Raw genomic sequence first — 27,590 nt, forward strand, 5'->3', positions numbered from 1 at the left:
ATCACTGGTGGATACTGTAATTGTGAATAACAAGGGCAAAAACATAATGGGGTTACATACGAAGGTGGAGATGTTGCTGGTGGTCGTGATGGTGGTTGAATAGAATATTGTACTGGTAGATTTGGCATAAAATATTGTGTTTGTACTGGTAAATTAGTAACTACAGGCTGTTCTTTTATTAGTGTGTGTGATGTTACAGGTGCAACTGGTTGACTTGAAATTGGCTGCATGGTCGGATAATATCCATAAGAATGATCTCCAATGCTGCCTACCCCTGCGAAACCTATCCCACCTAATCCCATTCCTCTCAAGCCTCCTCCATTTAAACCACTTTGTGTTCCAACTGTTAGACCATGTGTTCCATGCAAACTACCGATTGTTCTTACACTCGGATTTAAATTTTGTACACTGTTCGGTCGATTCATTATAAGCATATTATCTTCTCCTATCTTGTTCATTAATGGATTGGATTGAACCAAATATTGCCTTCGAAAGCGTTGAGATTCATTTTCATCTTCATTAGAAGTTTCTTCCAGTTGACTTTGGTCTAAATCATTTAATGTCATTTGTAACGATCTTTCATTCTTTCTGTTTGGTGTGTTATCAAAAATATTATTCTCTTTTACATCACCACTATGACTACTCTTCTCTTTTATATCTTCTAATGTCAATTTTTCTTTTTTAGCTGATTTTTTTATTCGAATATTTTCTGCTAGTTCTTCAGATGACGGATCAATTTTGATTTCATTATCACTGATTTTATTGTCTGAATGTGATGATAATGCTATTTCTCTTCTTATTCTGTTATACGGTACACTTACATAAGCGTAAACTGTTGAAAAACTAAACAGCAGGTACAATACATTCAGAGTATTCATTATGAATAACTAAATTCTGTTAAACAATAAATGCTTTTTATAACCTATTTTTTTTATAATCAGCAAATTATGTAGTATGTAGGCCATTGTTTAATTACTGTTATTATTACAGTTAACAATCTATTGTTATTGTTTTTTTAATTAAAATTTTGTTGATTATTCAATGATTTTTAAATAAATAAATTCCTAACTAAATTTTTATTAAATACAAACATTTATTGTAATAATATTCTTATGGAATAATTATACATATTTTTCTTTAACAAATTTTCTTTTATGAATTAAGTTATCAGTTCAGTAATGTAAAACTTTTATTCTATTGTCCTTTAAAAGAAACTCTTTACCCAATATTTCTTTTTCGTGGTAGTGCTTTCATTTTTTTTTGGTATTACATTAGGTGTAGTTTAATTAATAATTTGTTAATTAAGAAGATTTATTGGATATTATATATTTTATGGATTATTACGGATTTTATATTTATGTTTTATGTAAAATACACAACACAAAACTGCATTTTCCCTTTCTAATATACTTTTTAAACATATAACAAACGCGTGTGCATTTCATCTTTAATATTTTTGCTTATAAGGGTAAAAAATTAATATTATCATGAAAACAAGCCATGATATATTTTGGAAATTATTCATCACTATCATCCAGTATTTAATTTTATTAAATTTCATTTTAATTCAAAAAATGTCTGTGTATTTATGAAAACTCTACAATCAGTGTATCAATGAATTTTAGATTAACACTTTCTTCTGGTATAAAGGAGGATGTAATTAAATTTTGATTACAGTGTGTCAAAAAGTAAAGGTAGCACTAATAATTGCAAAAAGAAAATAACTATACTATTTCTAATTATAAATTTGATAATGATATCTATCTAAAACAAAAGATAAGCTGATTATTCATATTTAATTAAATTTTCAATAAATTTAAATTCATCTCAGAATCTAAATTGCAATGCATCTATACATGTTTTAGTTGATACATTTTTTGCAGGGTTAGTGAAGAAACAGACATATGCCTATTTTAAATTAAAAATATAATACAAAAATATGTAACTACGTTACAAATATTGATATGTCAACAAAAACATACCATGACCACATTGGCATTCTTACTGACAAAACCACTGTGTTAAATAACTTCTAATAATCAGTGGCCTAATTAAACTAAAAGAAAATGTCATGCTTATTTAATCTAAAAAATATTTCTATTTACTAGACTGTGCATGAAATTAAATTACTGGAAACTATCAACTTGAGGATGCCTGAAAAACTGATTGAACCATAAACATTGACATAAATTTTTATACAAACAGTATATTGAATCTAATGATTTGTTGGAACAAATGTTTGAGCTGGTTTGGAAATTATTGAAAAAAAAAAAATAATAATATGAAGAAGAGATAAATTTAATTTTTATATGTAGTTTCAGATGGAATAAAATTTTCTTTGTTTATTTCATTTGCACCTCTTAGAATTATTCTAATCAGTCACATATATAGACTGATTCGGGTGTGCATATATATATATATATGCACACCCAAAGGATTAAAGGTAATAATATAAATTTACCACCTGAATGTTCCACAACACCCGAAATGTCTATTTCTAGAATAGCATCCTAGAAATAAAGAGTGTGAAGTAAATATAAATTCTAATGTTTTAGATAATCACATTTTTTACCATTTGCTCTGCAGCACTAAGGTTAAACAATGTTTCATACTTTCATGTTTTCATTTGGTACTATTGACATTATAGAGCCAATACCATTAAAAAATATGTAAACAATGTTATTGTTTATCAGATTATGGCAACTATTTGATAGATTTGTTGTTACTTGTAATAACCAAGATATGATTAATTATTGTTATTTTATGGTCATGATTGTTACTTTCTCTCAGATGAGTTAGAAAAAAATTATTTTATTTTAGTACTGGTTTTATTCCTCATTTATTATTATTATTTTTAAAAAATTTTATTTTAGATTGTATGAGTATATTGAATGTGCATATTACCAATAACAGACATAAACTACATGAATAAGCTTGTTCAAATTCTGGGATACATCTGGGTAATCAAGGGATACATCTATAATTTTATCTAGATACATCTACCTTAATTAAAATTAAAATTATTATTTCATTTCAGTTTTGTGGAGCCTAAACAATATTTTTCATAAAAACTATTTTTAATTAACATAAATAAAGATAGAGTTTCTCAATTTAAATCTTTTTTATTTGTAGGTTTTAGAAACCTTACTCTTCAACAAATAAAAATTGACTGATTTGCACAGTGTTTTTTTGCTAACAAGTTTCTTTGGTGGCTCCATTGTAAATCTTTTCTAGATAAATTTAAAAATATTTTTAATTTTTTATAATTATCATTGTTTTGTATTGCGTAGTTACAGGTTAGTGATGTTTTTTTATACAAAGTAATTCTGTAAAAATTTCAAGAAAATTAGCTGGAATATATTTGGGTAAAAAATGTTACACATTGCATTTCAGACAGTCTTAACTCACGCTTAATATTGCTTCTCTGTATTCTGTTTCTTGTTTGTATAAGACATGGTTTTTCCTGTGTGTTTCCTGTAACCAGCGTTTTATCATTCAGCCAATCAGTATTTTTTGTAGGTCTATAGGTATTTTTAATAAAAATAAAACTAAAAAATGTCAAATCAAACTTTTTAAAAATTTAGTAGAACTACCTAAAAAGTTAACTTCTATAATCCCCTGTTTAACTTTTTTATTTTTCAAGCTATTTAAGTTAAATTAAGTAAGCTGAAAGTTGTTATTTGAAACTGGCACAAACTTCTAAAAGTCAAAATCTAAATGATTAAAAAAAGATTATTGTGTACTTTTCAGAGCTATTTTTGAAATTGTTTAACTTATTTATAAGTTTTATTTTATAAAATTATTTAATATTTTTTATCAGATGTATTATTACAGCATAAAGATTATTACTAAAAAAAAAGGATTAAAAATCTTGTAAAAAAGTTTTTTTATTAAAAATGAGATTTTTTAGTTCATTAAAAATATTGATTACATTATTTGGTCTCCAGTAATAGTCACTGACTGGTGTATTTGAGAGACCCAAAACAGCAAAAACTTTTTCAATTTTTTTAATTTAAAAGCTAATGATGTATTATAATATAAAATTTATTTTAATGAATACCATTTCCCATAGTTTCACTTTTATCTCTCTCTCTCTCTCTCTCTCTCTCTCTCTCTCTCTCTCTCTCTCTCGCTCTCTCTCTCTCTCTCTCTCTCTCTCTCTCTCTCTATGGGATTGTCTTAAGTGCAGGGGACTTTATAAATTAATAATTAGAAATCTTCAATGTGTTTAATTTTTTTAATTTGATTGCTTTTACTAAAAGAAAAATTTATCAGGTAATTTAATTTTGGTTCATTTTTTCATTTATGTCAGGGTGAACCTGTTGCATTCATGTTGATTAAAATTTTGAAGAAGATAGAACGTAAAAAAAACCAATACCTATGAATGAAAAATCTAATTTTGTAGATTAGTTTCTTTAACAAATGATTTGTAATTTAATAATTGCATATTTTCTGTTTTTTCTAGACTGGAAGTGGAGAAGTTTCGTTCTATTGTCAGAAATATTATTCAGTTTATCACAATTAGACAATTTCCTCCTGCAGATAAGACATTACCACCACTGAGCAAGAGTCGTTGGTGGATACCTACTGCCACGAAGACACTTGCACTCCTTAGTTAGTTCATTTGATAAATTTTATGCTGTTTATTATTTAGATTGTAATTATATTATTTTTTTTTACCTAGAGGCACAGTGGCTTTTCATAAAGTTAAGTAATTTAAATATTTCTTGGATAGAGAAGATATATAAACATATCTTACTGAAATTAATCTTTTTAAGATTTATATTATTCTTCTGTATTGTTAAATTATATTTAAATTCTATTAACTAAACCATCTAGAACATATAAATCATCCGTGAAAGTACTTTCATAAAAATTAAGGTAGATATGTTTTACCTAATATTAAAAATAAAAAATATAAGATATGTCTTATGTCTTATAAGATAAGACATCAGATATGTCTTTTCTAAATATTCTGTACTAGGTGGTTTATTTAATAGAATTTAAATATATATATATATATATATACGTAAGGAATAACACTTTTTTTTTCAATTTTCTTAATTTCTCTCCAACTTTGACATCACAATAAAAGCCATATCATTATTTTCAAACAGTGGTATGCAGAAATGAGTGTGTATAATTTCTACACATGTTATTCAGTAATTATTTAAGGGTAATTATAAGATTGAAAAAACTTTGTATGATATTATTATTAAATTTCAAAATCAAATCATGCATTTAAGTATAATTAATAGCTTTAATAAACCATTACATACTGAAAAACACTTTCTTTAAAAAATTTAATCAGAAGTTTTTTGATATTCCTTTGGGTTATGGATTAACAATATTTAAGTGTGTATATAACATAGGAATAAAAAATAACAAAAGTAGAGTTCACAAATAAAACTTGTCTCTGCTAAGTAATCTGTACACCAGCAGTTAACTAAGATGTGTTGAATATTTTTGCACAAAATTTATCAACAAAATGTGAATATAAATTTGTTGAAAATTTTTATAGTTATTGGACTATGGTAATCAGGCCTTCAAAATCATTATACAGGCCATCCATTTTATTCTGAATAGTTTAAAAAAAATTAAATTTCTATTCATAGAGGTTTTGAAATTAACTGGGTTTGAATTAGAAAGATTTAACTATAAAATTAAAGTGACATATGAGAATATGATATTACTTTCTTATTACAAAATATTCTTATAGTTCATTGCATTATTTATATGTAAAATTTATTTTTTCAGTTGATTAAGTATAAAATCATTTAATTCCTTTAATTGAATTGGAATGTTGCAATTCAGCGGAATTGCTAAATATACTATGTAACAGCTTACAGCTACTGAAATAAGTTAGCTAAATATTTTTAAGCTTAATTAGGTCACTACAACTGTGTTAATTTAATTACTGTTATTGCTTAATAAATTTCTTTTAAATATACATTAAAAAAGAGAAACATGAATGGAATGAATATATTGCGTGCTTATCTAGAACAGTAGAACACTACTAAAGTAGAACACTACACCATAACAATGGATATTGATCAACAACATCTTTTTCTGTAATAAACAAAATTATTTTTTTTATGAAGTGTAGTAATATAAATTTCATAAAGTATATAATACTGCAGTTTACATTTGTTTCAGTTTATGAAATAAATTGCACCTTATTTCCATTTTTTCCTTTCACCCTTTTCATTTCAGTATATTTTGACAGATTTAAGTGATGATTAATCTGAAGATGTAGATTTAAAAACTTTATATTTCATAATACCAAGACATATGAGAAATGGTCTTATCTTGCGCTCTTTTCAATTTTTAAGCAATTATCTAATTATCTGAAAAGTTTTTTGACCAGTTTATTTTAAGTATTAAACTTTAAAAATTCCTTTGAAAACAAACACTACTGTGAAGATGAGTTTTTACGTTTTTAAATAATAGTAATTAGATGAATTTGAATTATATGGATATGATAATTTAATATACGCTCAAATAATTTTTTAATTAATACTCACAAAATTTTTACTTTTTTCTAGACTGATTCTATTTAGTAAATATCCTAGCAAATTGAATTGTAGCAGCAGAATATAACTGTTTATAAAAAATTATCACCTACTTACTGCTTAATATTCTTAACGTTTCTCTCTTCACCTTAAGCACTTGTTACAGAGATCCCTGTTTTGTCAGACTGTATGAAATTAAATTTAATTTTGAAAAATTAAAACAAAGACAAAGATTAAAGATTGTTTACTATCTCAGTCACAGATATTTAATTTTTCAAATACATTTCTAATCATAAATATATTTTTTTAATTTTATTTATTTATATATTGCAAAAGGATTTTGCAATATGATTTTTTTGTGCAAAAGGATTTTAATATGAAGAAAAGAGAAATGATGATAATACAAAGAATATGGTAATTGGTAATTAGTTTTTATTAATTATTCTATTTATTTCTTACCTTTATATGTTTGAATCATTATTACATATTGTAATTATTATTTTTGTGTATTAATATAGACTAACTTCATCTATATCATTAAATTTGAACTTTTTAATGCTATTCTGATCAAGATTTTCCTACAGTTTTCCATGATACTTTTAACTAAATACTGGAGCAGTTCCTTTTATTTATCTATGGAATATGCATAGTTACCATTCTTGATGTAATCTACACAAATAATTATGTTATAGTAGAAGAAGAATTTACCTGATTTCTTTTATTTTAAGCAAAACAGTTATTTAATCATTCATTCACTTGCTCTTTAAAGATACAATCATTACCTCAACTGATGTTAAAATATATTGCACTTTCTAAATTCAAATATATTATTGAAATAATGTGTATGAAGGAGTCTAATAACTTAAAAGTTATTTTTCACTTTTAGAATTGTTTTTTTGAACTTTGTTATGAATCACTGACTTTTGTTCTATTCTGTCCTTCAGCACTGTGACCCATTTTTCCCACCTTTACAGTCATTCTTTAATTCAACTTTTGATTTTCTATTCTTGTATCCTTTTGAAGTATTCTGAAGTATAGTGTTTTCTTTTTTCTTATTTTTTCAAATCTCTTCTATACATACTTTTTAACTAACTGTTCTTCCTCCACGTTTCTGCTATGATTTCTTTACTTTTTTCCAGAGCTGTATTTTTTAATAACTTCATTAATGTTATGTGCAATCATCTTCCTTCCATATTATATCAGTACCATCCTTCATTTATTAATTGGAATCGTCATTTGCTAATGAAGATGTAAATTATTGAGATCTGTTGTATGGAATTTTATAGTGTATGAGAAATACCAAGCCTGGCCAAGATTTGAACCCTAGATATTCTAGGTGAAAGGCTTAAATTCCACCATTTTAGCAAGAAAATTATAAAGATTGGTAGTCTTGTAAATCAGTCTTTTATTTTTAAGGAATTTGTTCATAGATAATTAATAAAAATGTTGTTTTAATTTTCTTAAATTTTCTAGTTTTAATTTTATTAATGCTTTTATACGATTAATTTTTGTATGTAGATGCTGCAAATAACACAAGCAGTCCTCCTCTACTGGAATATACAGAATTCTACAATTCTGCTCTTGATCATATGGATCTGATGCAGGACTATTTTAACTGGCAGAATCCTCAGCTTCCAAATCAATTTGCATATTGTCAGTACCCATTCATTCTCAGCATTGTTGCAAAGAGAATTATTCTCACAAAGGTATTCAAATTTTATTATTTTTAAAATAATCTTTTATAATAGTAATTAGAAGTTGTGAATTCCCACCTCCTTATGACACTTTCTCTTTTAATCTTTTACAGATAATTGTAATTTTTTTTTTGTTGGAATTATTAAGAAGTAAGTCAATGGTTTGGCTATGTAAACTGTTGGATTCTATAATTTTTAAATTTTATAAAATTTATAATATAATTTATAATTATAAATTAAATTTAATATTGTAAATATCTTCATTAGCTAGTTATATGCTTACAAAATGTTGTTCTAAAGTTTATAACATTTTCCATCAAAAATATTGGTTACTAAAAAACTTGTACTTGAACTCAACTTACCAAAGTGAAATTCAGAATTATTTGTTAGAAAAGAAAACCACCTCTGTGACTTATCAAACATGACAACTTATTCTTCCAAGTAAGCTGTTTAAAAATATCATCTATACTAGAAATCAAAGTTGATGAGTGAATGAGCTTGATAATTTTTTTTTCACTATTATGACCACAAAAATCAAATTAATAGTTTAAATAATCCAAAATGTATTTTAATGAACTAACTTGTTTGTTGTTGTTTTCTACAGCCATACTAAAGAAGAAACAATAAGAAAACATTATTTTTGTGGAACATAAAAATATAATCTGGAGCATGTGATGCTTAAGTGTCTGTCTTTATGTTATTTTCCTTCACAACCGCCAATTAATTTTGAGTTAAAATTTCTTTTTTAACCCTTAAAATACTCAACCCTTCAAGTAAATTTACTACTGTATTTATCCATTACTGATGTTACCACTTTAGGTTCTCATTTTCTTGTAGTGAATACTGTTGCCATATTTTTACAACTATTTTTTTTTTTTTTGGAAAATTCAAATAATTCATTAACAAGTTGACCACTTTGTTAATAAAATTTAATATTTCTTTTTTGTCTTCAGTCATTTGACTGGTTTGATACAGCTCTCCAAGATTTCCATCTAGTGCCAGTCATTTCATTTTGGTACATCCCCTTTATCCTACATCCCTTACAATTTGTTTTGCATATTCTAAACATTAGATCATTTGAAATGATCTAGTGAAATTTTTCAGATCGCTCATAATTTTATTGTAAGATTCATACAAAATCATCAAAATTAAAGAATTAATTCAAAAGGAAAATATCTTCAACATTCTTAGCAAACATACCTTAATCTCCTCACAAATTGGTATTACTCCTATAAAAATCCTGGTCAGGGTGGTAAACTAATCTTTTGAGGTTCTCAGATCTCCATAGGTCTTGTGTCCTCTCCCTCTACTCTTCCTAATTGCCATTCTTTAGCTACTTCTTACAGCTGTAGAAGAACTTCAAAGTCTGCTTGAAAGCCAATTAGATAATTTCAAATATGTTTTTTTTTTAAATTATCCTATGTCAGAATGGGATAGATGGCCTTCTTGTCCAGGAAGTTGTTAGTTTGAGGCCCAGCCTAACTAGATATAATTTACATTTTTTTAGACATTAATTTACATTTGGCACTGTTGATGTTAATACAGTTGTATAAATTAAAGTTCCACTTACCAACAATTTTAGAAATATATATCCGAGTACTTTTGGAGCCGTTACTTCATCATCAGGGATTTCCCATATGATGATAATTGAAATTCAAATGTATAATCATATTTAAATTAAAAATTGTAACTATTACGATAATAGTCACAAACATCTTATGGACATGGCATTACAATTTTATTGATGTACAAATTAATTAATTGTTTGTAAATGGAACTTTAATTTATATTAACTAGATATATTTTATCACCAAGGACTCCTTGATATAAGCCAGCCTTGATAGAACCCAATCCTATTATTGGGTTCTAATTAACAATATATCCCTGCCTGACAAACTATGGATATAACAAACGTAAGGTACACTCATTATACAAACAAGGAATATATTCTGATTGGGACCAAACTGATAAAGCTGCACTAGATGAAGATTTCCAGAATATCACATGAATTTAATCAGTCAAGGATATTTCATACTAAATTAATTTCACATCTGGATGGCCAGTTCGCTCTGCTTTTATCTACCTTATCATGATATTGTACAACACTTCTTGTCATATAGGATTGAAAATTATCCCACTTAAGAATGAATTGCACCCCCAGTAGGCAGTACAAATAGTACAAAGCATTTTTTTGAGTGTCATTTCTTTATTTGTAAAATATATTGCTCTATTAGCATAGTGTTTGCATTGGTATTAAAGTAACATTTTGGATCATTCTCCAAATGAGGATTTAGCCAAAGTATTACAGCTGGGAAAACTCTCAATTGATAACCGTATGTTTTCTCATGCCCACCCAAGAAATTATATCTGCTCTTATTAATGAACAAAAATGGTTTTAATTTTTTACTGGTTCATTCATCAAAGTAGATTTAATTGTTTTTTATCATTTTCAAATCTGAGACTGTTGTTGCCTGAATGAATTGCTGCTTTTTACTAATAGTAGCCTTTAACAATGCTACAAGTTCCTGAATGAAAACTGAAAGTTGTAAAATGAGGTAAAAAGTCAATGGCCAAAACCCCATTTAATAAACCAATTTTAGCAAATCACTGAAGTTAAACAATTCAAATCACTTATTTCCTCTATCTTCTAATGAAGATACTAATCTTTTTTTTTTGATCTACTGATCAAAATGAATATCTAGTTTTAGATTTTAAGTAAAACCTTTTACAAATAGTCTTTGAAAGTGCTTTCTTGTTTTCCACCAATTTATTTCAGAAAAACTGTTTAGCACAATTCTTTCATTGTATTTTATATGGAGTATAATATCTTCTCTGAAATGATGACATTTTTTCAAAGTCAACATTTCAGACCACAATATATTTTAACCCATTAAAATAAAAAAGCAAAGAAATAAAGAAATATTTAGAAAGTCTTAATATGTGGATATGAAGAAATATGGAAACAATATAATGATTGGACAAAGTACCTAACATTGAGGTATTTAATAAAGCCAAAGATGGAAGAAAAGAAATATATTACATGCAATAAGGAGAAAAAACCAATTTAATAGGGAATGCACAATTAGAAGTGGAGACTGTTCAAAAAATAGTAATAGAAAGAAAGACGACTGAAAACAGACAGTGGAAGACATGGGGCTTTAAGTGATTAGAAGAAAGGTGGTAATTATAAGGATATGAAAAGAGAAGCTTAGAAAAGAAAGATGAAACTTTTCTTCAGACAGATTCACCATTGATAGTATCAGTGTCAAAATGATAAAAAAATATTAAAAAGTTTCACTCTGTATGGATGAAATAAAGTTAAAAATTTACAGATAATTAAGATATTGGCATTAGAAATAATGTGATTTATTTACTTTGTAATATAATATAACTGAGTCAATAGAAAACTAATCAGTATGGAAATTAATCAGTTTTATTGTATTAATAAAAATTATTTATTTATTTTATTTTTATTTTTTTTTTTTGTTTTTATTGTATTAATTAGTTTTATTGTACTTATTGCATTGCATTTCGTTTCTTGTAAAAAAATAAAAAATTGTTTATTTTGAATTTTTTTTTGGTTACACATAATACTTTATGATATATCGAAAATATTTCTGTAAATTTTAATTTTAACTTTAACTTTATACATACAGTGTGAGATTTTTTAATATTCTATTACTAGAATATATTTTTATTTTACAGGACTCTGAACAACAAATGATTCTGACTGCTAGACGATCACTTGTTGCTAAAGTCGCCCGACATCAAGCTCCTCAAATTGATATTTTCTTCTTAAATATTCATGTACGACGATCTCACCTTGTTTCTGATTCATTAAATGAAGTAAGTATACACAGAAAAGAGTAATTCAATTTATGTCATACAAACATGTTAATAGTATAAACTCATACTTTTGTGAATAGAATAAAAATGTTTGCTTAATAAAATTATTGCTTCTATTACTTACGATTATATTAACTGTAATATAACAATTTAATAGAAGGTTATCAATTTATCCTATGTTATAATTGACAATAATATATCATTCCATTATTACATACAGTAATTATTTCTCCATCATCTTCTAAACCAATTCAATTATATACAGTTTAAGCATCCAGTTAATCTAATTTAAGCATTCACTGCTTACTTTTAATTTTAATGACAATCCTACAAATTTCTTTTTCACATCCCACATCTTCATGTTAGGGCTACCTATTGCTTCAGTCTCCATCCTCTAACTCCCTTTATCCTGTACTATTTCATCACACTCTCCATTCATCATGATCTTCCTGGGATCACCTCTTCATCAGTGCCTTTCAAACAATATTATCAAATTTTCTTTGGCCATCATGTCTTCTCCATCCTTCTAACATGACCATTCCAAATTAATTAGAGTTCCACTCTATGAAAAACTGATCCCTCAACTTCCAATTTTTTCGCCCCTCTCCCCCAAAAAAAAATCTTCTGTAATGCCAGCAGAGGCTCTTAAATGATCAATTTCTCTACTTCCTTGTACAACTATAACAACTAATTACTCCATTTAGGTGATCATAATAGAGCATTCAATCCTCCTATTACATATTAGCCCACTGGGCAAACAACTTATTCTCCAATGAATTTCTCTGTCACAAAAAAACACAAAGTACACTTATGTATAAAACATAATTATATGATTGAAGGTCAGATGATCTGGCTGGCCATACCATCAACATGCTTCATCAGAAGATGACATCAGTTAGTGAAACCAAACTTTACAAACAGATCTGGAAAGTCATATCATGTGGCTCGTAGTTCCATCTTGTTCAAAACATTTCTTTACTGGTTAATCTGTAATTAGAGCTACAAATAATCTGCACTTATGCTGATATCTTAGAATATCTCTATCAATATCCAGAACCGTTGAGCTACATAAATATCTTATCTTTTTCAAATTGATTTTCAATTTCTATCTTTCCTACCTGCTCTTCAACATATAAGTAAACATGTAAACATGTCATGTAAACAACATCCTTTTCATCAGTTGCCATATACATCTTAAAGAGGGTAGGGAAGACCATTTGTAAGTGAGAAGGACTTATAAATATGCTCCTCTCTTCATTGTACTAGTAGCAGCTTTGTACATGTTGTAAACAGCCCTTTTATAAATCTTTTTAATATTACTGCTTTCCACACCTCAAACAATTTTTGTAAAGGTCTTCTAATGTATAATCTTCTAATCATCATCAAGTCTGTAAACTTAGTGTGTACCAAGCTTCTCTACATGTACTTCTCAACTGGCAGAAACTACCAGCATTAGAGCCATGTTGCTCTAACACTCATATTTCTCTTTCTATCCTCCCTTTCAAAATTCGGCCTTACAATTCCCACATATCACCTTATGATCTCCACAATCACTCTTACATTTTTTTCACTCAGGTTGAATAGCTCACCTCAGGATGAAGTAACTCCACTCTGTCAGTCGTACATTTACTGAAGATCCTCTTCCTTGAAACAAGTTCAATCATAACTAAATTAAGTATCCAGATGTTTCATTCCTATTTCACTTATAATCTCTTACCTAAGTGATTTTTTTTTACCCACCCAATACAACATCCAAAAAGTAACTGCTACTGCAGCAATCTACTTAGGTCACTAATTTACATCTACTTAGTTACTGCTAAAGTAGCTGTTCAAAAATTTTTTTACAGTATCATGAAAAATGATGACTAAGAATTATTAAAATTGTGAATAACTTTTAAATTAGTAGCACTTGTTTTTTCAAAGGCTTTTAGAGCTAATTGTCAGCATATTCCTCAGTAAAATTTTCAGTAAACAACTATCAAAACAAATCTTATTAATGAGAGTGAATTATTTACAATTAAAATAAGTTTCCAAGTTTCATTCAAACTTTTATAACAATTTATATTGTTTTCTTTTATCAACAGTGCAAAAGTTCTGCTGTACAAGTATTAATAACGTTATTTACTACCTGTTTCTATTTTCTACATTCTATGTTGTGACATCATGATCTTTATCTATCAATACTCAAAAACCATTCTTCTTGTATAACTCATCACTTCATGACCATTTTTTATACTTCCCTCCAACACAATACTACCTCACTTAGATTCCCACTAGATCTTCCGTCTTCCTTTATACATCACAAATACCTTAGGTGTATCTGATCTTACATTTAATGATTAACCATCTTATTATCTCTTTTGTAATTCTGCTAAAATTAAACAACATTTTGAAAGAAACTAATTACAAAATAGAGACACTCGCACCATCTGTGAGAAGATTTAAGAACTACTGTTACACACTGATGCCATCTTACTTGTGGCAACAAGACCTTTCTGGAATAGCGTCATCACTCTCATCTCATTTCACGACACAACGGGAATATTACAAGTACATAAGAGCACACGCATTTTTGGCTAGAGTCAGAGTTGTTACTTTTCACAAGTGTGTAAGTAGTGTATGCAATTTTTTATGGTTGTAAAAGTTTGTTTTTTCATGCTGGCCACCTGCTATCCACTTTATTATAACAAAGGGGTATAGAATATTTTCTGGTAAGTATCCTACTGTGACGTTTATTACATGCTTTTATTTAACTTCTAATGTGTACTGTAATTTACATAAGTGTGGCTCTTGTTTTAAAAGAATGTAACTTAAAATTTGTTATTCTTTATTTTTTGGTTATCTTTTTATGCTGGCAAGTGTTATGCTAATAGGGATTCTTTTGAATCTTTCAACATAAAATAGAATTTTGTAGTTAATTTCTGTTAAATTCTAAATAATGAATACTTTCAATGACCAAGTAAAAGTAATTCAAACATGGCCTAATTACCAATATTGTTTTTGGTAATTGTTCAATTTTTATATTAGTAAAATCGGTTTCTTGTGCTTTTTCTTGAATTCGTCAGTAATGAAAGGAAAACATTTAACTACCTTGTGGCATATTTATGATTATGATATTGATATGTATAAATATCCGTTTTAATGTTTTGAGTCCAAAAAAGTGGTTTTTAAAAATGTTTCTATGTCTGATACACTTTCTATTGATGATTCTTTCATAAGTTTTTAATGTTATAATGATAAGAGTCATATCTTTTAATTAAGTGCAACTATGATAATTGTATACTGTAGAAAACTCAATTTTGACAAAATGTCAGTTCGAATCTTCCTTGTCAAACCAGTGCAATTAGATGCCATTTCCACATCCACATTCTTTGGTGAAATTAAATTTATTTCTTCTGTAATGAATTTAAAACAAAAAAAAAATACCAGCAACGGCAATGAGGATGAGGACAAGGAAATACAACTACCCTCTGGTTCAAGTACTGTGACTATGAGACATTCTATGGTTCAGACCAGTCTGCAACACAAGGAAAATAAAGCTGAAGATGACGATTGTCATGAGGACAATATTGGAAAATTCATCAGCCTGGCAAGCACTATTGCAGTTGACAAGAAAAAACTTCCCTTGGAAAATGCCTGGGTATCTTCGAAGAACTACAATTTTGCAACAGATGCCAAACACTTCAAGAACAAATTCAATCACCAGTGACTAGACACATATTCACCATGGCTAACTTACTCAAGGTGACTTGAAAGTGCTTTTTGTAAAATTGTGTGTTGTTTCCATCGTCAGACAGAACGATGAGAGGTGATTGAGGTTCTTTTACCATCAGACCTTTCATTAAGTAGAAGGAAGCACAGTCCCAGGTACATCAGACTGCAATGGAATCTGCAAAATCATTCATGCAGGACGTTCCAGTGGACATCCAACTTCATCAGTCTTCACAAAAATTAATAGAAAAAATAAAAAAGTACTGTCCTCAATTGTTTTCTGTGTCATTTTTTCTGGCACACATGGTTACCTTTCAGAGGCCAAAATCTGGATGAAGATATACTTCTTGACTTACACAATTTACTCATTGAAGCAGGTGATTCACAACTAACAGACCATTTTGAGCATGGACTGAAAAACACATCATACCTATCACCTATCATCTAAAATGAAATAATTGACTATGTGGTGCTACAATCCGGAAACACATCATCACAAGAGTTAAAAAAGTTTGTGTTTACAACATTTTGGTTGACAAAACTACTCTATTGGATTATGTTTCTCTGATTAAAAGACCAACGAAGTTGAAGAAGAATTTCTAGGCTTTGTAGATCTTGAAGGATTTAATGTCATGAATATTGCAAAAGCCACTGAAGATTTTTTGATGAACTTAAACCTTTTTTTCTTTTTTTTCTGTTTAGCCTCCAGATCCACCATCAGTTATTACTTCAGAGGATGAATGAGGATGACATGTATGAGTGTAAATGAAGTGTAGTTTGTACTGTCTCAGGTTGACCATTACTGAGATGTGTGGTTAATTGAAACCCAATCACCAAAGAACACCATATCCACAGTCTAGTGTTCAAATCTGTATAAAAGTAACTGCCTTTACTAGGATTTGAACCTTAGAACTCTCGACTTTGAAAGCTGATTTGCGAAGACATGTTCACCACTAGACCAACCCAGTGGGTTGACAAACTTAAACCTAGATCCTAATAAATGTTTAGGGTTAGGCTTCTTCAATGGATGTTCCACCATGTATGTGAAAGAAGGAGCTGTGCAGGCAATCTTGAAACAAAAGTACAAAAAAGTCTTATACTTCTATTGCTCTTCTCATAAGCTTAACCTTCTTGTGAACGACTGTTATCCCAGAAATTTTAAACTGCAATGGAACTATCAAGGAGATAATCACATTTTTCCGCAAGTCCATTTTATGACACAAGCTTATTGCTAGCATCCTAAATTGTGTGAGACTAGGAGGTGAGAGAAATACAAGAGCATTCGTGTTTTTTAAAGGATATTGTTAATATTATTAATGCATTAGAGAGACCTTAGCTGAAGAAGGCAGCAACACGAAAACATTCTTATCAAATGTATGTAGTGGCATCAGATCTTCATTTATTGTGTGAGTAGTATTAATTGCTAAGTAATCCCCTATACTGGAATCTGCAACAAATACACTTCAGTTGAAGATACTTGACGTAGACAAAGCCATCCCAACCCCATAGGTGGAAGACACCCACCTTGTGACATTACCGGTTATCACACCACCCTCTCTGTTTCGAGCTCTGAGGGGCTTTACTGGATGACTGATACCTTACCTGACTGATTACCTGACCTTATATGACTGATGACTTTACCTGATAACTGTGAGACTACATCTCACACTCATCAGCCAGGCCTCGGTCGGGATGCCACCGATGTAAATGCTTCGGCAGACATTTGCATCAGTAAATTACAAATCAAATTTTGCCTTCACGTAGGCCTCAAACGGACATCTTCACTTCTAATCTAACATGATCCCTCAAACTAACTAACCGAAACCGCGAAAGCGCGGACTCCGCGTCTAGTCCAAATCTGACAGCACTGTTCGTGACTGTGAACGCCTCAGAAAACGAACGAGTTGAAGGTTAAATCAGTGCTACACTCATACCAGTCAAAGTTATGTTTTACGTAACATGGATATTCAGATCTACACCCAAATAAGTTGACCAAATTAGGTCACCTAACAAGGGGAACGTAACCTCATTGCGCAAGAGCCGGGAACAAACCCCGCACCTCCACCCGGTCCCATCATGGAGCCTCGCGTGGCATTACCAAGTCACAATCAGAACCGCCATTGGTGGAACGAAGCCACGTCCCCGGTCGCTCGGGCTACCATATCCCGGCAGCGCAGCCACCACCGCCAGCGTGAGCCCCAAATCGAATCTTAAACAATACCAATATAACCGTGGCACGATGCCAGTGCGCCTACCTCCAACCAATCCAATGTCTAACCCGGAACCCTAGGCACCCGGGATCCTGCCACGATCAAATACCTCGACTGAATTCCCTCTGCAGACCAACACACCGCAAGGGCGCGAAGAAAACCAGATACTATAGACCACACGGATCATCCAGTTAATACGGAGATCCAAGTTCCCTAATTGCTCGTGGTTGTTCGACCTCGTATCGGGGACAGGCATAGAGGACGTGGTCCACTGTATCATCAGTTCCACAAAACGGGCATTGACTCGAATCCATCGAATGAAACCTAGCTAAACTCGCCCAAAAGGCAACATGCCCAGAGAGAAACTGTGTGATACACTGATTGGGGGAACCCATCTAGTCGCACCTACATCAGACACTATAGGAAATATACCATGCGTGTAGCGATCTGTGGGGGATTCGTCCCACCTGACTTGCCAAGACGCAAGGCCCCGGTTTTCAATCTCCTGCTTTCGTTCTAATTTCAATAGGTTATTTACTTTGGAAATGTAGCGTTCCTTACGCTCATTAGCCAAGATATCTATTGGTTTGACTCCGGCTATAACTCAGATTTCCTCCCGCGAGACTGTTCTATAACCGCCTATAACAGCCAGCAAGAGGAGTCGCAGGTCTGCAGCAAAATGTCCGCGCAATAGCTAAAAGCCATGCGGTGAGCCCAGACAGGCGCAGCATGCAGCATAATAGCTTCGTTGACACCTTTGTAAAGGATTCACATGGTACTTCAACCCCCAATCGGAATGAAAGACTCTACGGATTCCATAAAAAGCATCAGCGGCCTTTTTTGTTTCATACTGTAGATGTTCTTGGACCGAAAATTCTCATCAAGGATAACACCCAGGTACTTTTGAGCCGTAACGTACCAAATGGGGAGACCAGCCATCCGAACCGGATTCGTCGGGAAGCAGCCAATCGGCCCTTAAGTAACATCATTGTGGTTTTCTCTGGGCTGAAAGTCATCTTATGTTGGAGACTCCACAGTCGGAGTGTCTCACAAGTATGAGCAGCTCGGAACTCTACTTCGTTATGCGAATCCCCTTCAATCAGTAGCAGCGTGTCGTCAGCATTAGCGATGACATAACAACCACATGGCAACATCAAATGCAACATGGAGTGGAATTTTATAATCCAAAGAAGGGACTCAGAACATTGCTCTGAGAGGATCCTTTAGTTAAGGTCTTACGAAACTCCGAGCCGCATCACGCAGGGAAACGGTCCGACGGCTGAAATAACTTGAGAGCACTTCTAATTCATTTCGTGTACATTTACGCTTCTGCATCTGAAACAGGACAGAGAACTACCATACGTTGTTAAATGCCCTGGATATGTCCAGAAAAATCCCTAATACATATTTGCATGAACTAGAGAAAGTTATATCCATCACCTTTAGTATGGCATCCTTAGTGCTCTTGCCCGGTCGGAAACCATACTGGTTGTCCATTAGTAAATGACCAGTGACCAATCTAACATTAATACGCAAATATAGGACCTTCTCAAAAACCTTACCAGTCACAGGTAAGAGGGTTAGTGGACAGTAAGAAGAACTAACAGTAGGATCTTTGTCGCCATCTTTGAACAAAAATGCCAAGTCTCCACGCTTCCAACACGCCAGAAAGTGGCCGGTAAAGAGCAACCTATTATATATTCTAGTTAGAGGACCAAGGACTACTGGAAGCGCTCGGATGAGGAGCTCCACTGTGATACAATCATATCCGGGGGCCTTGTCTCTTGCCATACTGCAGATCACCTGACGCACCTCTGCCTCAGTGATCTCAGAAGATTGTAAGTCAGTTTTGAAAACCACAACTTCCAGTCTGACATGTCAGAGGTATGAAACCTCACCTAATATAGTGTCAACCGGGAGAAAATCATTCAGCAAAATATTAAGGACACGGTCTTTATCAATTACCACACCCTCGCGGGTCGACAAAGCTGACAAGAGGAAATCTTTGCTGTGCTTATGCTCAAGGGCTCTGTATACAGTGTCCGAAGGGCTCTATTCCCTTGTTCCTGCATGATGAAACACCAGGAATTACGCTTGGAGGACCTAATGCTTGGAAGTACCTAGCCTTCCTTCGGCGGTAATCCGCAGTTAGGGCCGCACGCCGATCGGGATCACCCTGTCATTGCGTAGCCCGTCTGAGTCAATTCACAGACTGCTTCATTGCTGTCAGATTCTGAGACCACCAACCAGACATATGTTCCTGGCGAGTGCCTCTAGGAACGGCGGCATCAGCTGCCACAACCACTACCGCAGAAGTGAAATTTTCTGCCAGGACATCTAATGGCAGGACGTCAAGGTCTTGAGAAAAAATCTCCAGTCTGGACTCCAGCAAAGAGGAAGATTTCAGCCAGTCCCCCTTCCTATGCAGGAAGCACCCCTGGAAAACAGGAAATTGTCCCTCATGGCCATTGTGCAGCTCATCTGCTATTTCAAAACGTATCAATCGACGATTGCTATAACAGTCGTTGACCACAGACCAGTCAAGGATCCTGCCAGGGATATCCCTACCAATGATGATGTCAATATTTGTCAAAGCCAGCCAGTACATTCAAACTATTCTTGACATGCTACAAGTTCATTGAAAAGATACAAAGTTCATCGAATGTTACAAAATTGCCATTTTAAAAGAAGCAGACAACATTGCAATGCATTTAGATGTTGATATAACTGCCACTTGCATTGTTGGCTGATAGAAGCACAGAAGCAGTCATCCAACCAAAAATCCATCTGAATTTTGGAGATCTCTAATCTAATAATTCCTTACTTGAATTTCATCATATTATCTTTAAAAGTCAGATTTTCTGAGGACAAATCACCTGCATTTTCATTACATAATTAGATTTTCGTAGATAAATTTCCATCCAAGTAACATGAGAGATGTTTCATTGGAAGAATAAAGTGAAAGTACTTCATCTTGTGTAAGTTTCTACAATTTTGTAGGCATTAAAGCAGAAAAGGAATTGTGATTCAAAATGTAGACTGAGATATGTGAAACATCAGACATAATTGAGGTTTTAAAAAGAGCGAATTGTTTTTCCCAACTATTAGAAAGACTCTGCTGATATTGCTTTCATAGACCTGCACATGTACTATCAAGCATTCAATTAGCTCCCTTCATTGAATTAAAACATGGTTAAGAAGCACACTTGGTGAAAACAGTTTAAATGGATTAGCTATTTTAAGCATTCATCAACAATTGGTTTTCGCTAACAAGGAGCAATTAATCAAAACTGTAGTTAGAAAATTTGCACCTAATCCTTGGTAACTATTGTTACAAAATTAGTTTTTTTTAAATAGATATTTTATTCTTCCTTTTGTTATTGTGTATTGTTGCATAGCCCCCCTTCAAGAACTACCCTTCCCCCTGGAAAAAAGTTGAATTCAAAAAAAGCTGTCCCCCTTTCATTTCAGGAGGATATGCTCCTGGTCTCTTTTCTATCTTCTGAAAATACTGTCCCCAAATATGTTAATTACCCTCACCCATTTCAATTAAAAACCATTAATCTCATCTTTAATTCTTTCTCTAACATTTTACCGATTAATCACTAATTTTTTAAATTACTTTTTCTCTAATTTCCTTCCTTTCCTTCTGAATTTGTACATTCCATTATTTACATATCCTTTTCTTCCAAAATGATACTGACATGGGTGATACACAACCAAGTTCTCTTTTACTTTTTGTGTATTCTATCTATTGGTAATCTGAACCAAATTGAGATAATACAGTCTTCTGTTGCTATACTGACTTGATTAAGAGCCATTTATTTAAAATGATTTTATCTACCTTATTTTTTTAAATACCTTGTAATCAAAAAGTATTCTACACAGAATTTAAAAAATCTTAAATAGTATAATTTATTAAAAATCAAATTATTTTTAAAGATTATTTTTAAGATTTTTTAAATTCTGTGTACAATACTTTTTGATTACAAGGTATTTAAAAAAATAAGGTAGATTAAATTATTTAAAATAAATGGCTCTTAATCAAGTATAATTTATTAAAAATCCAATTGAGTTATAATTAATTTGTTATAAACTTGCAAAATATAATTCTGTTAAGTATTACATTTGAATTTTTTAAGTATTACATTAAATTGTTTTGAACCCAGTACATAATTACTGTTAACTCACATTTGCTTATAATTTCTTGAGCTGAGCATTTTATAATTTAAAAAAGTTTAACTCTTTATTTCTAAACTGAGCACTAATTACAAACTTTGCATTTCTTATGTTTGAAATGGAAACAGAATTTGGATTATTGAAACACTTACATGTTAAGTTCCTTCAATTAAGATTCTGTTATATCATATTTGATGATTTTATTAATAAATTTTACAGCTTTTATCTTATATTATGATACCACTGAAATTTTTGAAACAGAGAAAATTAAAACTACATTCAATTTTAAAACTGAATGGAGTTTAATAGATGATATTCATAACATGGAGCTGGATTAATTAAAAGTAAATGAATTAAGTGTTTGTATTGAAATTACTAAGAGAACTAATTAAAAAACTATGTAATCAGTTGTAATAAGAAATATTAGCATTTTTATATGAAAAAGTATCTGAAACTGTATTTTAACTGTTTTTTTAATTGTAGTATGTTCTATTCATTATGTTTACAGATAGCGACTAAACAAAAGGATCTTAAAAAAAAATTAAAAGTTTCATTTGTTGGAGAGCCAGGTCTTGACATGGGTGGACTAACAAAAGAATGGTTCCTATTGCTGATAAGGCAAATTTTTCATCCTGATTATGGAATGTTTGTTTACCATCCACACTCACGTAGTTACTGGTTCAGTACTGATCAAGAGGGTAATCTACGTGAATATAATTTAATTGGAGTGTTAATGGGATTAGCTGTTTATAATTCTATTATACTCGACCTCCATTTCCCATCAATTTGTTACAGGAAACTTCTTTCACCACCTGTTGTACCTCCTGCAGATACTGCTGGTGTTGGAGTTGTAAGAAATCCAACCATTGATGATCTTGCTGAAATAATGCCTGTGAGTTTGTTTAATCACGTTTTTCTTGTTATATGAGTAATCTCACACATTTTTAATTTAAATTTTAGAGTAAAATAATTTATTTCAATTTCAATTAGTTCATTTTGTTTTACAGGATGTAGCTAGAGGACTTTCTGAATTACTAGCATATGAAGGTAATGTGGAAGAGGATATGTGTTTAACATTTCAGGTAACAATTTATTATATGACAAACTAATTATATTCAAAAAATGCAAAAGAATATGTTAATAGTTGTGGTAACCACTTTTTGTTGACAGATATTGAATCTTTAAGCTTAGGAAGCCCCTTTTTAACCCCTTAGGGATTAATTAAAGTGATATTATTTTACTTTTCCTAAAGACCATTTAGGAATAACTGGCAAATTTCAGTTTTCTCCCTGTTTAAGATAAGGCAGAATTAGTGACGGTAACAACCTTTCAATTTACATAAAATGATCTTCCTCAGTAGTACTTCATTGTCAAGTTAAATGTTTTTAGCATAAAAGAAAAAAAATTTAGAGTATTTCATGTTATTAAGGATGATTTGAAGGAATAACAGTTTCAGAGAATTTTCTATTTAACAATTGTAACAAAGTTTTATTCAAGATACAATATTTATTTAACATTTGTGATAAAAAAAATTAAACATGTTACAGATAATCGTAAGAAAATTAGATTATGCTTATTTTATTTCATTCTTTTAATAGTTATTGAAATGAAAACCTCAATTTTATATGAAACTTCATAATTTAGAATGTCAACATATTAAGTTTTTATCAAAATAAATTAAGAAGGTATACAGAGATTAAGGAAAATAAATTTAATTCTGCTTCACTCTCTCAAAGGTGAGGTGTGGCAGAAAAATGATAAGAGTGATTTTTTTCAAAAATTTATTTTATTTTTATACATCAATGTTTTCATCTTCAAACTAGTTTTCTTGAGTAGCTTATATATATATTTTTTTTTTTTAACCTCTGGGACTAACATTAGGTATTACTTCAGAGGATGAGATGAATGACAGTTTTTGTAGCATGTGAAATTGCTATGTCAGACTAGAATTTGAACCCGGGACTTCTGGATGAAAGCCTGAGATGCTACCACTCACATCACAGAGGCCAGCAGCTCATACATTGGCAGAGACGTTGCTTCCATTCTTCATAACCATGCTGAAATGCTGTCAGCTCTTTGGTTACATGCTCCTTTGAATGTTTTTGACAGTACCAAAATGATGTCCTTTCAGTGGGTTTTGATCCAGGAGAATAAAAAAGTCACACTGACTAAGATCAGGTGAATAGGGGGGCTGAAGAACCACTAGAATCCCTTTTTTCATTAAAAACTAGTTGATGGAGATGCCTGTGTGACAGGGGATTGTTATAATGATGGAGCATCCAAGTGTTCGAAATGTCCGGTCTGACACGAAGCACCGTTTTCTGAACTTTATAAAAAAAACTTTGTTGATGTTTGTCCTTGAGGCACAAATTCTTTCTGAATAATCTCATTACTGTCAAAAAAAAATTACATGGTCTTCATTTTTGATTTGTTCATTCGAGCTTTCTTTGGTCGAGGAGAAGTGTCAATATGGCACTCATGACTTTGACATTTTGTTTCTGGATTACATTTGAAATTCCATGATTCATCACCTATGCTCAAATCACTGAAGACACCTGTGTCATTTTTAATTCTGTCAAGAAGGTAAAGGCATACATTCTTCTGATTATATTTCTGTTCAATGGAAAGGTTTTTTGGCTACAACTTGGCACACACCTTTTTCATGCTTGCATCTTGAAGAAAAATCTGATGAAGAGTAAAATGATTCTAATTTAACACACTAATCAGTTTCAATGTTAATTGACAGTCTGACCTCACAAGGGGCCTCACGCTTTCCAAATTTTCTTCAGTTTTGTACATTGAAGGCACCTGAGCAGGGTTTGTCTTCCACTGCTTCCTGGCCCACCAAAAAAATTGTGCTCTTGATAAGGAATTTTCCCAATGGCTTGTTACAACTTTTCATAGGTCAAACTCATGGATTCACCAGGTTTAAACAAAATTGGATGGCACACCATTGCTCCAAATTCGGTGTTCCATTTTCATAATGTACTGCAAAAACACAACTTCACTTACCGTGCTGTCTAGGGTTGTATAGTTACTGTATGAGATTGAAATTTTCACTGAGTGACTGGGAATGACTGACGTACAAGCTATGTGAAGGAGGATTTGCATCATTGCCAGATTGCTCCCACTGTTGCCAGTCTCATTTACTTTTTTGCCACATCTCATAGTTTAAGGATTAGTCAGGTAAATTCCTAAATTAAATGGGATTTTTAAGGATACAGTAATTCCTAAAACTGCAGTAAATGTTACTGTAAGTTTTGTTAGAGTAAGCATTCTTAACTCTTGAAAGTATTGCATCTCAACTGGAGGGGTTTTGAAAAACAATTTGCATCCCTTTTTATCTCCTTAGGGATAAATAAAGAAAATATCCCCTACTACTGACTACTTGAGGAGAACTTACCTAATGGGTACAAATTTGTTAAGTTTTCAACTTTTCTTCTCAGGGATTGTATACCAAAACAAATTTCCTAAAGATATCCTTAAGAAAACCTAAGCCAAATTTTAGTTTGCTGGCTGGTTTGGGATATATGAAAATTAGTGATGAGCAGCTCAATGAGAGGATTTTCATTTATTTATGGTAATAAATATTTATTTGTTAAGATAAGTTTCATATTTCAATAAGAATTTAAAACATATTAAGTACAATCAAATCCTCCAAAGGCAATCAATCATCTTTGGTTCCAGATGATTGATCTTTTACAGGTTATTCTCTTTAAGAAGATGGATGTCAGTATTAGTAATACTTTATATGTGCATAATGAATTAATTCTACTGAACATTAAACACACAGAATTAAAAGTACCAATTTCAGTGTATTAATACTGTGATTATGAATTACAGATAAATTGTATACAAACTTTGGCCACAATTATAATGTCATTCAAAAATAAAGATAATAAAATCAGACCACATAACGCTTACATGTTCAGTCATTATTATGTTTTTTGTTATTTGTTGTAACCGTTTTCAATATCAGAGATTGAAATTAAAAGTTGTATGAAAGTAAAAGTCTTCCAAAGTGGTGCAATTTAATTTTTTTAGGTTATTCTCCAATCAATCTGATGGTGGATAATGAGTTGACAATGCTGTGAAAAAAAGAAAAAACCATGTGGAATTAAAACAAAACTGTTACGTGAATACATTTGTAAAACAAGGAAAATATGTTTTACAAATTGAAAAAGTAAAACTAACAAAAAAATTTTGGTAAAACATCTTCTATTGACCTGTAAGCTTCGGACTTCAATAATATCTGCTGATATCAGCGTGAGAACAGCAGCTTCAATCACTGAAGATGGTTGCAAGAGCAACTGAAAAGTTATTAAAGATATTATGTTTTATAAGACTGGTTCAGATCATCATTTCAAAAGTTTTTTGTTAAAAAGAGACTTTATTTCCTCTGATCATTAAGAAAAATTAAATAAATTTTCCTTAAATTGTTAAACTGTATTGAATTTCCTACATAATAAATAATTTTCTAATTTCTATATAATATTCTGAGATATGATCAAATCTAATACATAATTTTCAGGATAGTATATGAAACTGATGTAAGATTTAAAACATAATTTACACTGAAATGATCATTTATCAGTACAATGTAAACAGTACACCTCAGTTTGAATCTTCTCTTTGCTGTCCATTACATGGAGCAGAATAAATTTAATACAGTGATAATAATGTATCACAGAAAAAGTACAGTAAAATAAAGTATCTAAATATATACAGTAGCGTGTAAATTAATCAGAACACAGATATTATTTAATAAAAAGTAACTTCATTTAGAAAAAAAATTATACTGGTACAATTAGTGAATATCTAATAACATCTTCTCCTTTATTCTTAATCACTTCATTTACATTATTTGGTATTGATTCACAAGTATACTACATATTTTTTTGATTTCTTCATCATGAAACCATACCAATATCATTGCTTTAATGAGGTTAATTTTTGTGGTACAATTCATTTTTGAGAGTTGTTTTTTGACTATTGCCCAAAGATTTTCAATTGGATTTAAGTCTGGGAAGTTGCGTGGCCAAAGGAGCAGTTTAATGCTTTGTTCTTTGAAAAATGTTTCCACTTTTTTAGGAGTATGGAATGATGCCAAATCTTGTTGGAACACTCCATTGATTTGCGGGAATTTGTTTTGAACTCTTTCCTTCTGATTTATCCATCACTTTTCAGCGTATCATCTACTGAAAGTAATGAACAATGATCTTCAAATGTGAAACAATACCAAAACATTTTTTTCTGTAACTGATTGTTGGATATGAGCTGGTGATATATTTTCATCTGATACTTTTCTAACGTGCAGAATCCTGCTTTGTCCCTGAACATAAAAATGTGACTAATCAGAAAACATAACATTTTTCCAGTCCTCTTTGGTCTAGTTAGCATGTGCTATGGCCCACAAGTCGTTTTTCTGTATATTGCTG

At 31.0% G+C, this 27,590-nt stretch overlaps 1 protein-coding gene across 1 annotated transcript in view; it reads left to right on the plus strand.

The window, feature by feature from the left end:
* Positions 1 to 27,590, plus strand: part of LOC142325450 (putative E3 ubiquitin-protein ligase HECTD2) — a 91,547-nt gene that overhangs the window by 57,309 nt on the left and 6,648 nt on the right. Inside the window, exons 10-14 of the mRNA XM_075367226.1 lie at positions 4,466 to 4,614; positions 8,031 to 8,218; positions 11,912 to 12,052; positions 22,661 to 23,044; positions 23,160 to 23,234. Coding sequence (XP_075223341.1) covers positions 4,466 to 4,614; positions 8,031 to 8,218; positions 11,912 to 12,052; positions 22,661 to 23,044; positions 23,160 to 23,234 — 937 coding nt within the window. The remainder of the gene's footprint in view (positions 1 to 4,465; positions 4,615 to 8,030; positions 8,219 to 11,911; positions 12,053 to 22,660; positions 23,045 to 23,159; positions 23,235 to 27,590) is intronic.

The sequence above is a fragment of the Lycorma delicatula genome, chromosome 5 (genome assembly GCF_047948215.1).
Source record: "Lycorma delicatula isolate Av1 chromosome 5, ASM4794821v1, whole genome shotgun sequence".
In the NCBI taxonomy this organism is placed as follows: domain Eukaryota; kingdom Metazoa; phylum Arthropoda; class Insecta; order Hemiptera; family Fulgoridae; genus Lycorma; species Lycorma delicatula.